Below are 12,530 nucleotides of genomic sequence, written 5' to 3'. Positions count from 1 at the left end.
AAATGTTAAAATATAAAACTGAAAATAAGACCTTTGTGACTTGGAGTAGGACAGAATTCTTTTTTTTTTTTTTTTTTTTGGTTCTTTTTTTTTGGAGCTGGGGACCCGAACCCAGGGCCTTGCGCTTCCTAGGTAAGCGCTCTAGCACTGAGCTAAATCCCCAGCCCCGAGGACAGAATTCTTAATTAGACTCCAGAAGCATGATCCTTAATAAGAAGAAAGACACACATACTAAAGCACAAGGGTGGAGAGATGGCTCAGTGAGGACCTGCGTTTCAGGAACCAACACCCACATATAAAGCTGGACCTTGACCAGTGGAGCTAGGTGGACCCCATGGGCCCACTAGCCAGCAGTTTAGCCAAAAGAATGAGTTCCGGGTTCAGGGAGAGAGCATCTGTCTCACACATGCCTGTGCAGGTAAACACACCTTACACACATGAGCTCACACATACACACAAAAGTAAACAAAACGTCGTTTAAAGCTGACAGGACAGAAGAGATGAGGATTCAAAGCCTGGCAATCCTGGTGACCTTGGTCAGTCCCTGGAACCTATATAAGAAGGACAGATGCCCATGTGCACCTGGGATCCCAGCACTCTGTGGCAAGATGGGAAGACAGGAAAATCACCTGGAAACCCAGCCATGCTGGAGAACAGAGCATAGCAGAACCGTGAGCCAGGGCAGACACAGCCACTGGAGGCTGTCCCCTGCCCCGTGCTCTGGTGAGTGCATGGTGGTAGGAAACACGTGATCTTATCAGAAACCAGACAGGTGTGGTGGCACTTGCTTTAATTCCTGCACTCAGGAGGCAGAGGCAGGTGGATCTCTCTGTCTACATAGTCTACATAGTTCAGTTCGAGGATAACCAGAGATATATAGAAAGAACCTCTCTCAAAAAGCCAAAAGAAAAAATAAATTAAAAATAAGAACTGGACATTTAAATGTCACTCAAAAAGAAAAAAAAACTATTAAAACTAAAGAGAGATATATGACAGCAGTTAGGAGAAAAGACTTTGAACCAGGCTGGTAACATAGGACTTAGGTCTACAAAACATATGGTGTAAAGTCTTCAAAACTTGATAGAAAATAACTTATTTTTTTTAAATGGGCAAAAGAACATATATTTGAACATATATTTTTATAGAAGATACATAATGGAAATAATCACGAGGGAAGTCCAAGTTAAAGCCGCAGTCGATCCGTGCTCTAGAACGGCTGATCCGTGGAGACCCTGTTGCACCTGAAGCTATGTCCCTGCTTTGTCAGTAGTGGGTGAGCTGGCAGGCTGCTTGTCGCTCACTTTGATCTTGTTTTGTGTTTGGAATTTTGACATGTGTTTTTGTAAAGCTTTAACTTAGTGAATCTTTTTTTTTTCTTAAATCTCCTATTTGGAAAGCTGTAATGTTTCTTTTAAAAATGAGTTCTGGCATCTTCCATCTCCAGCCTCACCCTCACCCCAACGTCCACTGACCGTGCACTGTGGAAGGCAGTGCTGCCCCTCATCCACACAGTGTGGGCGTTTTCTGTTTAACAGTCTGCTTTACTCTGTGGTAGAGTTTTAGCAGCTACAGAGGAAAGCAACAACACGGAGCAGTCCAAGCTGGGGCAGCTGGAAGTGAGCGTCAGGAAGCTGCAGCAGGAGCTGGAGCTCCTGAGACAAGACAAGCTTGCCCTACACAGTGATAGCTCCCAGGTGCAACAGCAGCTGCAAGGTGAGCAAGCTGTGACCTACAGGCTGTGACTCCACCCACAGCCTTGCCCTCAGGCAATGGGATTGGTGCAGAATGGGGCATGAGATTCCTTTATAAAATTAGATTATGGATTTAATCATACCACTCTGTGAGCATACTAAGTCTAAATTGTACAGTTTAAGACACACATAGTACATGAATTTCATCTTAAGCTGGTCTTTTAAATCTAATTTTTATGTTTCTTAAGGAACAGTTTAAAAATAAAGCAAAAAAAAAAAGGTTAAATACAAATTATTTTGGGGCCAACGAGGTGGTTCAGTAGGTAAAAAGCACTTGTCACCAAGCATGACAACCTGAGTTCTGTTGTTCAAGGTCACAGTAAAAGGAGAGGACTGAGAACTGACGCCTAGATGTTGGCCTTCATGCTCCACACCGCTGCATGGCACGCGCTCACACTCACACACGCTCACACTCACACGAGTACACACAGTAATTATGAATTGTCATCACCCTCAGGTCATAACTGTATGCGGGGGAGGGTGGATGAAGGCAATAGTAAAAATGTCTTCTATTACCAATATTTCTGATATTTATTTAGGATAAGTGGCTATGTATTTATAGCTAATGGTGTGGGGTTCTAGCATTTATTATCTTCTGGTCATGATGTATATACTGTCTCATTCAATCCGTGCGACACAATAGACCTGGTGACACACCTATCATTCCAGCACTCAGTAGGCAGAGGCGGAAGAATGGAGTTCAGAGCTCACTGGGTTCATCGTGAGATGGTCCAAAGGAAAACCTTCGCAGCATTTTATCCATTTACAGATGGTGATATACATTGTCTTCATGAAAGAGTGTAGGATATACTCATTCTTAAACCATGCATCTCACCAACATGGTTAGCTAAATGTTTATGAGATCGTTAGTATAGACATATTTTAACCCCACAGGGTTATACATATTACTGTCTTTTGGCATCATTGCTCTAACAAAAATAAATGTAAACTCAGTTCTGATGTACTTTGAAGGGGGATCCAGTGTGTATACACAGATGCTGTATGTATACTTACAAAGATCATTTTATGAATGTTTTGGTAGATAAACGGGAAGCCTTAAACTCCCTGCAGAAGGAACTGGAAAATACCCAAGACCATTTGAACCTAGCAAAGCAGGTAAGGCTCAAAGTATAATTGGCCTTTTACAGTTTGCACTATAGCCCCACAGGGCTCCTTACACAGCGTCCTAAGGTCACCTACCCAGCACCACAGGATCTCGCTGCACAGCACAGCCTTCAGGTGAGGCATCGGTCCTTGGGTGGGTCTCTAACCTCTTCCAGCTCCTGATTCAAGTTTACCCAAAGCTAAGAGTAAGTAGGGTAGTAGTTAGACGAGAGTCACACAGCAGTTCCCAGAAGCCTTAGCGGGGATGCTGAGGTGTAGGACCCACGTGCAGAGCAGCGTCTGTCAGGTGTCGAGTAGTGCAGCTGGTGGCCTGCGCTTCTGCCGACCTTCTTCTAGGTGACTCAGTGTCAGTCTGTGAGAATAGGGCTACAGTTTGGCTTTCAGAGGACTTCAAGCAAATTAATGGAAATACTAATTTCTCTTCCTAAAGGTTTCTAAGACATATAACTTTTAAGATGAAAAATCTTTTTTTTAAGAAGTCAGGTTCTTATATTTCTGTGTTAAAATTTTTTTTCAGAATTGTTTTAACGTTTTTGAACTTATCTAAATATTTGAGATAGTAACAAGGCTAACTCTTGTGTCTAGCACCGTTGTTTTCTCAGCAGTCCTGGGTTACTTGGACTTCTTCCTGTCTCTGTGACAAGGCAGCGAAGCTTTCCCTGCGGTTTCACTGCCCTCCGTGTTCGGCGCTAAGAGAAGGAAAGCCAGGAATGAACTTCCAGTCCTGAGCACCTTCCTCTAAGTTTGCTGAGAGGATAAAGGGGGTGGCACTTGTCAGACTTGGCGGGTTCTGGACTGACACTGGTCACCTTAGGGAGTGGCTTTGTGAGGCATTTCACTGTGCTCTTTTGCCCAAAGGACCTGATGCACACCACCAAGTGCCAGAGTGCTCTGCTCAGTGAACAGGCACAGCTGCAGAAGGACGTCAGCCAATGGACGGCCCGGTTAGAGAGCTGCCAGAAAGAGACGGAGACAAAAGAGCAGCAACTTCAGGAGCTTCGGGATGAGATCAGAGAGAGCAAGCTCCAGCTAGACCAGCAGGAAATGGTACTGTACTCAAAGGGGGTCACTATTCACTTCGTGGGGCTCTGTCTCCCACCTCCCTACCCCAGACCAGGCTGCCCCATGTGCACTGTGTGACTCTGGTTAGTATAATCTATGACTGTTAAGTCATCCACATTGCTTCTGTAAAGAGCTTAACAGTCACATGCTAATTAGTTAGCAACCGTGTCCTCTTCTCACAGTGGCTAGGCCCCTGCTTCATCTTTATAGAGCCTGGCTTTTGTTCTGTCTGTCCATCTCCCCTCCCCTCTCTGTAAGCACTTCTCTCTTTGAAACTGGAATCTGAGGATCACACCTGGGACATTTGTTCTTTTATGATCGACTCAGGTTATTCTCTCTTCAGGTGTTTCAAAAACTCCAGAAAGAAAGAGAAAGTGAGGAGCAGAAGTTAGCGGCTAGCAAAGTGTCGCTGGAGCAGCAGCAGGGACAGCTGGAGAGGGAGCTGATGGACCAGAAAAGCAAGCTGGAGTGGCTGTTCACAGACGTGTCGGCTGCTGAAGGACGCCTCAGGACCCTGCAGAAAGAGGAGCGGTGCACTCAGAGCCTGGAGAAGATGCTGTCCCAGGCCAGTACGTTCACTGCAGACATCAGGTGGGGGTGGGGGGCTATCCTTGTAGTCTGGTGGAGAAGACCCAGACCTGGCCACCCAAGGAGGAGGCAGGAGAACCAAAGCAGGAAGGCAGGCAGCGCCCCTGTGAAGGATGGGCAAGGTTGCAGGGAAGCAGGGCGAGTGTGTCTTTATGACCATGTGACCCTGAGACTGGCCAATGCGTCTCATGTGCCTGTCTGCCTCTTCCAAGAGCCATGCACAGGGCAGTAGGACATCAAGGTGGGAATCAGAGGCTCTGAAGGACAGGCTATTCGGGAGCTGTACAGTGGGCTCAGCTGTTCAGAAACACAGCATCAGCAGCCGAAGGGTGTGTGCAGGAGTGGCCAGAGTTGGGATTTACTTTGGAGTCGGTTTGCTCTCTCTGGGCAAACCTCTCTTGAGCCTGTGGAGTGGGTTGGGTCAGGGTATGCTTGGGAGAGCCAGTACTGGAGGGAGACAGCAGAGGAGGGAGCATGCCACTCGGTAGGCAGCCTGCCCGTGAGGAGCACTGAGCTCTACTCACTGCTGGCCCAGGGCCACTGGCCAAACCTTCTGAGCATGCTCACTCCCCCCCACCCCCCCAGAACAGCAGCTTTCAGAGCGGGAGCAGCAGCTGATGGAGAAGTCGGGTGAGCTGCTGGCCCTGCAGAAAGAGGCCGATGGCATGAGGGCAGACTTCAGCCTACTGAGAAACCAGTTCTTAACAGAAAGGAAGAAGGCAGAGAAGCAGGTGGCTGGGCTGAAGGAGGCACTGAAGATCCAGCGGAGCCAGCTGGAGAAGAACCTTCTGGTAAGTAAGCTGCCCTGGGAGTCTAGAGAGAAACGACGTTTACACCAACCTGACACACACATTTCACATCTACACTGCTTCCCTGTGGAGAAGAGAAATTATCCGTCAACCCAGGCCCTAACTCCAATGGTTGAAACGCAGTGAGACCTGGTCACTAGCCCCAGAGCAGCTCTGGCTGCCAGCAGGGAGGCCATGCTGTGGACCGCACAGCACAGTAGAGAGAGCTGTGCACTGGCTTAGCCTACTGCGGGCTCCGGGTGTTGGGTTGGTCGGCGCCTTTGCAGAGCTGCAGTCAGAGCTTGTTGGTGACTTTCTGCCCTTTTCGGTCAACATTGATTTTTATCAAGCATAATAAAACCAGGAAGCCTGGTCCACCTTGCTTTTACCCTTGAACTAAGGGGAGTGGGGTGGTGATTACATCAGAGCAGTGAGCACAGTGGATTCCCAGGAATGGATTTTTTCAATGCTCTCTGTTGAATGAAAGACATCTGATACGTTTTCCAGAAGGTGGTGTGCTTATAACTGGGACTTAAACAGAACGATCATAAAGATAGATTTAGATGTCTAAAATTTAAGTTGGCCATGGTGGCATACTCCTTTAATCCCAGCACTCAAAACCAGAGGCCGGAGGATCTCTGTGAGTTCAAGGCCAACATGGTTTTACACAGTGAGATCCAGGATACCCAGAGCTGCTCGGAGACCCTGTCTCAAATAAACGATAATCCCTACAACCCATGAAGATATCGTTGCCTTTTCAGGGATCACTGATGGGGCTGAGGAAGGGGAAAGTAACTTGTCAGAGGCAGTGCTGAAGATCTGACTTCAAACTCTGAATTCGAATTCTCCCAGTCACACTACACCTGCGTCCAGAGTGCTCCATTTTACAGCTGCACAAACTGAGGTCATGCTTGCTAGTGAGTGTGGAACCCAGTAACTACACCTGCTGTTTGTGACTGCGAGTCCTTTGCCTCCCTCTATGCTAGGAACAGAAACAGGAGAACAGCTGCATGCAAAAGGAAATGGCTACAATTGAACTGGTAGCCCAGGACAACCATGAGAGGGCCAGGCGCCTCATGAAGGAGCTCCGCCAGATGCAGCAGGAATACCTGGAGCTCAAGAAACAGGTGCGCGCCCCAGAACCCCAGCTGGCTAGCCCAGGCCACCATGTGGGCTCGGTACACTCCCTCCCGCAGGGTGCAGGCAGGGTTTATTGGTTAGTATCTCTTTAAGAGGAATGAGGGAGTTGTGGAAAGCTGACTGTAAGGTTCAGGTTAATTTAGACATACACATAAGGAGAAAGGATTGGTTGAAAACATACCCTTAAAGTTAAATTCAGCTAGCTTTTTAAACCGACATTTATTGTTATGTATGAGTGCATGCGTGTGTGTGTGCCCCCACACACTGTGGTGAGCATGAGGAGGTCAGAAGACGACCTGTGGGAGGCAGGTCTCTTCTTTGAACAGGGTTCTGGGATTCAATTAAGGTGGTCAGGATTAACAAGTATCCTACCTGCTGCACCAGGTCAACTAACTGGTTTTAAATGTGTGCAGGCACAGCACCTGAGCGTGCAGGGCCACACGTGTGAGTTGGGGACCCCTCGGGTATCATTCTCAGGAACACCAGCCGTGTTTTTAGATAGGCTGGCTGGCAGTGAGCCCCCACGCCCGACGTGTTTGTGTGTTCTGGGGCTTGAGTTCAAGTCCTCATGCTTGCCAGTGCTTTACTGACTGACCAATGCCTCCCTCAACCCCTTGGCTAACTTTTTATGTTGTGTGTGTGTGCATGTGCACATGTGCACTTGTCTGTAGCAATATACATCTCTACACATACATGTGGAAACCAAAGATCAAACTCAGGTATCATTCCTCAGAGGATGGTGTCTTAGTCAGGGTTCGTATTCCTGTACAAACATCTTAACCAAGAAGCAAGTAGGGGAGGAAAGGGTTTATTCAGCTTACACTCCCATGTTGCTGTTCATCACCAAAGGAAGTCAGGACTGGAACACAGCAGGTCAGGAAGCAGGAGCTGATGCAGAGGCCATGGAGGGATGTTACTTACTGGCTTGCTTCCCCTGGCTTGCTCAGCTTGCTCTCTTATAGAACCCAAGACCACCAGCCCAGGGATGGTACCACCCACAGTGGGCTGGGTCCTCCCACCCTTGATCACTAGTTGAGAAAATGCCTTACAGCTGGGTCTCATGGAGGCATTTCCTCAAGGGGGGGCTCCTTTCTCTGTGATAACTCCAACTTATGTCAGGTTGATGCACAAAATCAGCCAGTATAGATGTCATCTTGGTTTTTGACAAGATTCCTGTCTTGAGAGTTGCTGTTGATGTGTTAACACCATGACCAAAAGCAACTTGGGAAGGAAAGGGTTTATTTCAGCTCACAACCCTCAGGTCACAATCTCCGTGAAGGAAGTCAGGGCAGGAACTCAAGATAGGAAGTGAAACAGAGGCCACGGAAGAGCACTGCTTACTGGCATGCTTCTCATGGCCTGCTCAGACTGCTTTCTTATACTGCCTAGGACCATCAGACGAGGAGTGGCCCCACCCACCATGTGCTGGACCTTCCCTCACATATCAGTCGTGAAAATGCCTGATGGACTCACCTATAGGCCAGCCTTATGGAGGCATCTTCTCCATGGAGAGTCCCTCTTCCCAGATGACTGTAGCATGTGTCAAGTGGGCATAAAACTAACCCACAGTCTCTCACTGGGACCTGAGGCTTATCAATTAGGACAGGCCCCCACATCAACCTGTCTTTATGCCCCTAAACACTGAGACTACAAGCATATGCCACCATACCCAGCTTTTTATGTGAATACTGGAAATCAGACTCTAGTCCTTATGTATGGCACGCACTGTACTAACTGAACCACCGCCCCACCTTTTTGTTAAGAGTATTGTTTGGTGTGAGTGTGGGTGTTGCATGCAGTTAAAATGGTTCATGTAGAGGCCAGCGAAAGACACTGAATGTCTTCCTCTAATTGCTCTTACTGCCTTCAGACAGGGCCTCTCACTGAAACTTAAGCTCACTGTTAGTCTAGGCTGGCTGGCTGTCCAGCCAGCCCCAAAGATTAACCTGTCTCTACCTTCCCAGTCCTGGAATTGCAAGCATGGCCCCCTCACCCAGCCTTGTGGGTTCTGAGGATTGAATTCAGGTCCTTATGCAGTGACTTACCTGTCCAGTGTCTGTCGATCGTTCACTGTAAGTACAACCAAGACTTGGTTCTGAGTCCTGCTGTTTGACCCACCACCTGCTTAGGTGGCAAACCAGAAAGACTTCGAGAGGAGGCAGATGGAGGTCAGCAATGCAATGAGGACACTGAAGTCTGAGGTGAAAGACGAAATCAGAACCAGTCTGAGGAATCTCAACCAGTTCCTTCCAGATCTACCAGCAGATCTCACAGCTATTTTGGAGAGAGATGATAACTTAAGAGAGCTGGAAAGCGTGAAAGAGAACTTCCCATTTACCACAAATGAGAGAATTTTTGAAGAAAAATCCAACTTTCCCCAAGTTCACATCATGGTAAAGTTTGTCCTGCTCTCCTCGGGCCTCAGTGATAGTTTGATTCCCACCTCCCCCAGTAAAGCTAAAAACAGATTTTGGGCCTCCAGGGTAGGAGGGAAAGAAGGTTGGCTCCCACTTGTAGCAGTTGGTGACTCATTGGTCTCCTTTTCTCTCTGAAAAAGGATGAACACCGGCGTGGAGAAGCACTCCGTGAGAGACTGCGCCACCGTGAAGATCACCTCAAGGTTGACTCTTAAAAACCAGAGAAAGCCCCTGAGATAGTTGGCACTTGGCAGGCGTGGGAAAAGGTTTCCATGTCCACCCTACTGAAGTGCTCAAGGACACTTACAGATCACACTGTAGACGCTGACCACAGATAGCAAATGGCTGTCAGCATTGAAGACCATTTGAATTCTAGGGCATTGGATATATAGCCCAGTGGTACAGCACTTGTCTAGCACATGCAAGGCACTGGGTCCAACCTAGAATCCTGGTGTGAAGGGCTCTTTAACCTCTATAATGCGGGCCCTTGACATAGGGTCTCTTTGTGTACCCTAGACTATCCTAGAACTACAGGGCAGCCTTGAACTATCTGGCTATCTGGCCTCAGTTTCCCCAGTGCAAGGATTAGTGATTACTGCCATGCCCTACCCTCATTCCTGTTTATTAAAGTCAGACTTACTTATCAAACGTGAAAAAGCTGAGAGTTCAGGAGCGTTTCTTCCGTGTAAACCCCACATCTGATAACATTTTCCAGGCTCAGCTTCGAGACTCTATGTCTAAGCAAGCAGAAGTATTGATCAAAGGAAAGCGGCAGACGGAGGGCACCTTACACAGTCTGAGGAGACAAGTCGATGCTTTAGGAGAACTGGTCACTAGTACCTCCGTGGACTCAGCACCATCACCCAGTCTGTCTCATCTAGAGTCTTCCCTTGTAGAGGACTCCCAGCATGGACATAGTCAGGTAAGAGGAAGCTTGAGTCTAGAGTCACCTGGAATACTTGAAAACTTTGGGGTAGGTGGTCCAAGAAGACTTGGGATTGAAATGCCACCCTCAGCTGTTTTAGCAAAAACCTATGTGACTGCCATCTCTGGGGAAAGTTTACCTGGTTTATAGGTACAGAAACAATTGGTTAAGCCGGTAGCTTAGATGGTGAACTAGAATTGGAGATGGGATGACCCAGGAGAGATTTGTGTCCTCGACCTCTGGATTTCTTTCTTTCATTCATTCATTTATTTCTACTTGTTGATCAGTATAGAGCAGACCTTCAGGGTTGGAGAGCTGGCTCAGCGGTAAGAGCACTGGAACTTGTCCCAGATGAAGTCCCTAGCACTCGCATGGCAGCTCACAGCCATGTCAGCTTCCCAAGGACCATCACCTTTCCTGCACAAGCACAGGCACCTCAACAGTGCAGACGTCCACGCAGGCAAGACGGCCATACATGTTCAAAACATCTTAGACCTGGGAGGTTAATCTCTCAAAGAGAGTGCAGATTTCTTCATTTCCTGTCTTTAAAACTCTGGATCTCAAAGGTTTCCTGTGTGGGACTTAGTTACCAATCAGTTAATAGGAACAAAAAGTAACCCATGGAACTGGTCAACAGTAACGCATAATTATGAGCAGAAAATGGCTTCCATACTCCGGTGCTTATTCTATGTACATCCTAAACACTATACATACAACACCCCATCTAGAAAGCTACGCATTGTCCCTTTATGTAGGTAAGGAACTACAAAAAGTTGTAAATAACAGGTCAAGGGTATGGCAAAGGCCCAATGAGGGTATAGCAGCCAGCCTACCTTTACCAGAAAGCAGCGTATCCTGAGTAGACTGTAAATCACAAGGAGTATCCAAGGACAGTTTGTAGTGAGAATTTCTTTAAATACAGGAATGTTAATTACAGATCCCAGGTGTGGGCTATGGGGTGACTTTAGATCACCCACAGCGCTGACTGAGTTACCTCATGCTCCAGCAGGGGGTGAGCCTGCCAGCTGCTGACGGTTTCCACAAGTGTATGACACTTGGAATTCTGGGGACTCTTGAACGGGTATTTAATGCTAGAGCCCCAAGGGGGATGGCAGTTGCTCCTGCTGCTGAACCAGTTGGTGGTTGGCTGCTCTTGGTTAAGTGGTTGTGTGTTAAAAAGAAAAAGAAAAAAAAAAAAATCGAGAAGAAACAAGATTTCCTGACTGCAAAAATCAAACTTGCCCCAGGGAACTCAATACCCCTAATCAGCAAAAAGTAGTCTAATGATCTCAACCCCCTCTCCATCCTTTCTCTCCTGCCTCGTGTTGGGAGACTGAAAGGGTAGAAGAGGAGTGGAGGTGGTAGAAAAAGAGACTCACTAGTAGCCAAGTTTGGATGGAGACACAGTCACCTCCTTGATTGGCCTGAGGAGCAAATGGCTTGCCTAAGGCACACACCTAATGGGCAGCAGCGCTAATACGGGTGGTTACCTTAACACCAGTGGTTGAGACAAGTCAGGTAAAGGCCCAGATCGCATTACCCACCAGAGCTTAAGACTGTAAGGCAATGGGTACAGAAACACACATGAGCCTTGGAGGTGCTCTACTAGATGTCGGGGGCACGGGAGTTGTAGGCAATTTCAGTCTGGGCCACTGTGACATGAAGCTTTGAATTGGGTTGGGGTTGGGGCTGGCTTCTGTGCCTAAAATCAGTTCCCTTCTTTTCAGAGCTCCTTCCAAGTTCTGCAAGTTCCATTAGAACCAAACAGTTACCGCCACTGAGTGTCCTGCTTGCAGGTATGTCAGCCACCCAGCAATTAAAACACCTGGAATTCTGGCAGCCCCAGGAAAACTAACCTCATCTTTCATCATTTTATAACATCTTAAAGCATTTTGGGGACTGGAGATATGACTTAATGGTAGAGCACTTGCCCAGCATATACACGTCCCCAAAGTCAATCCCCAGCACTACAAAACAAATTCCAAAGCAGTCCTAAAGCGCATTATTTTGCCAGTCACCATGCCACCACCACAGAGGTTTAATTCATCCATTCTGCTTCTCTCTTACTGTAGGAAAAGAAGCTCCTGCCACGGTCAGGAATATGGTCATGTGTAAACCGTAGAGGAAATGGCTACTCTCCTACCTCACTGACATCCTAATGGAATGTCAATGTCACTATCAAGACCCTGTGAAGATGAAAGTGCACTGTAGCTCGCACCATCTACACCGGGGTTTCTGTAAACCACATACACTTGTGGACTAGATGTGTGTAGTAACATAGGACGGAAGGGGCTACTTTTTACCTTTCTCTTCCAATCTTGGAACATTTTTATAAAGCCAGTGAAACCACATATACTGAGTATGTCAAGTCACCATGAAAAAAGAATGTACTAAAAGCCCCTAGGCGTAATTAATAAGTTATTATTTTTGATTCTGATCCAAAATTTATTTTTAATATGAAAATAAAAGGTACAGTCAATTTGTGTCTGCCATCTAACTTTTCACAGGTTACCTTCATTCCAAGACAATAACAATACTCCAGCCATTTCTTCCACTTTTCACCTGGTCTACTTAGCACTGGGTGCTTCATCACAAGTACCTATTAAGAAATCACCACCCTTAGGCTGCTTTTCCTTAGCCAATTTAATAGTAATTCTTTGGTGGACAGTGTCAAGACTATACTCTAGAGACTCAGCTTTGATGGTGAGTGTATTAAAGTGTACAACCCCTAACC

General features: G+C 47.1%; 1 protein-coding gene across 1 annotated transcript in view; it reads left to right on the top strand.

Annotated features, from left to right (window-relative positions):
• Positions 1-12,279, top strand: part of Cntrl (centriolin) — a 73,479-nt gene extending 61,200 nt beyond the window's left edge. The window contains exons 34-43 of the mRNA XM_032902666.1: positions 1,556-1,713; positions 2,794-2,867; positions 3,735-3,923; positions 4,282-4,507; positions 5,112-5,317; positions 6,301-6,441; positions 8,584-8,847; positions 9,012-9,074; positions 9,587-9,793; positions 11,524-12,279. Of these exons, the coding sequence (XP_032758557.1) occupies positions 1,556-1,713; positions 2,794-2,867; positions 3,735-3,923; positions 4,282-4,507; positions 5,112-5,317; positions 6,301-6,441; positions 8,584-8,847; positions 9,012-9,074; positions 9,587-9,793; positions 11,524-11,577 (1,582 nt within the window). The 3' untranslated portion in view covers positions 11,578-12,279. The remainder of the gene's footprint in view (positions 1-1,555; positions 1,714-2,793; positions 2,868-3,734; positions 3,924-4,281; positions 4,508-5,111; positions 5,318-6,300; positions 6,442-8,583; positions 8,848-9,011; positions 9,075-9,586; positions 9,794-11,523) is intronic.
• Positions 12,280-12,530: the final 251 nt, after the last annotated feature.

The sequence above is a fragment of the Rattus rattus genome, chromosome 5 (genome assembly GCF_011064425.1).
Source record: "Rattus rattus isolate New Zealand chromosome 5, Rrattus_CSIRO_v1, whole genome shotgun sequence".
In the NCBI taxonomy this organism is placed as follows: Eukaryota; Metazoa; Chordata; class Mammalia; order Rodentia; family Muridae; genus Rattus; species Rattus rattus.
This window is presented reverse-complemented; position numbering and strand designations above follow the sequence as displayed.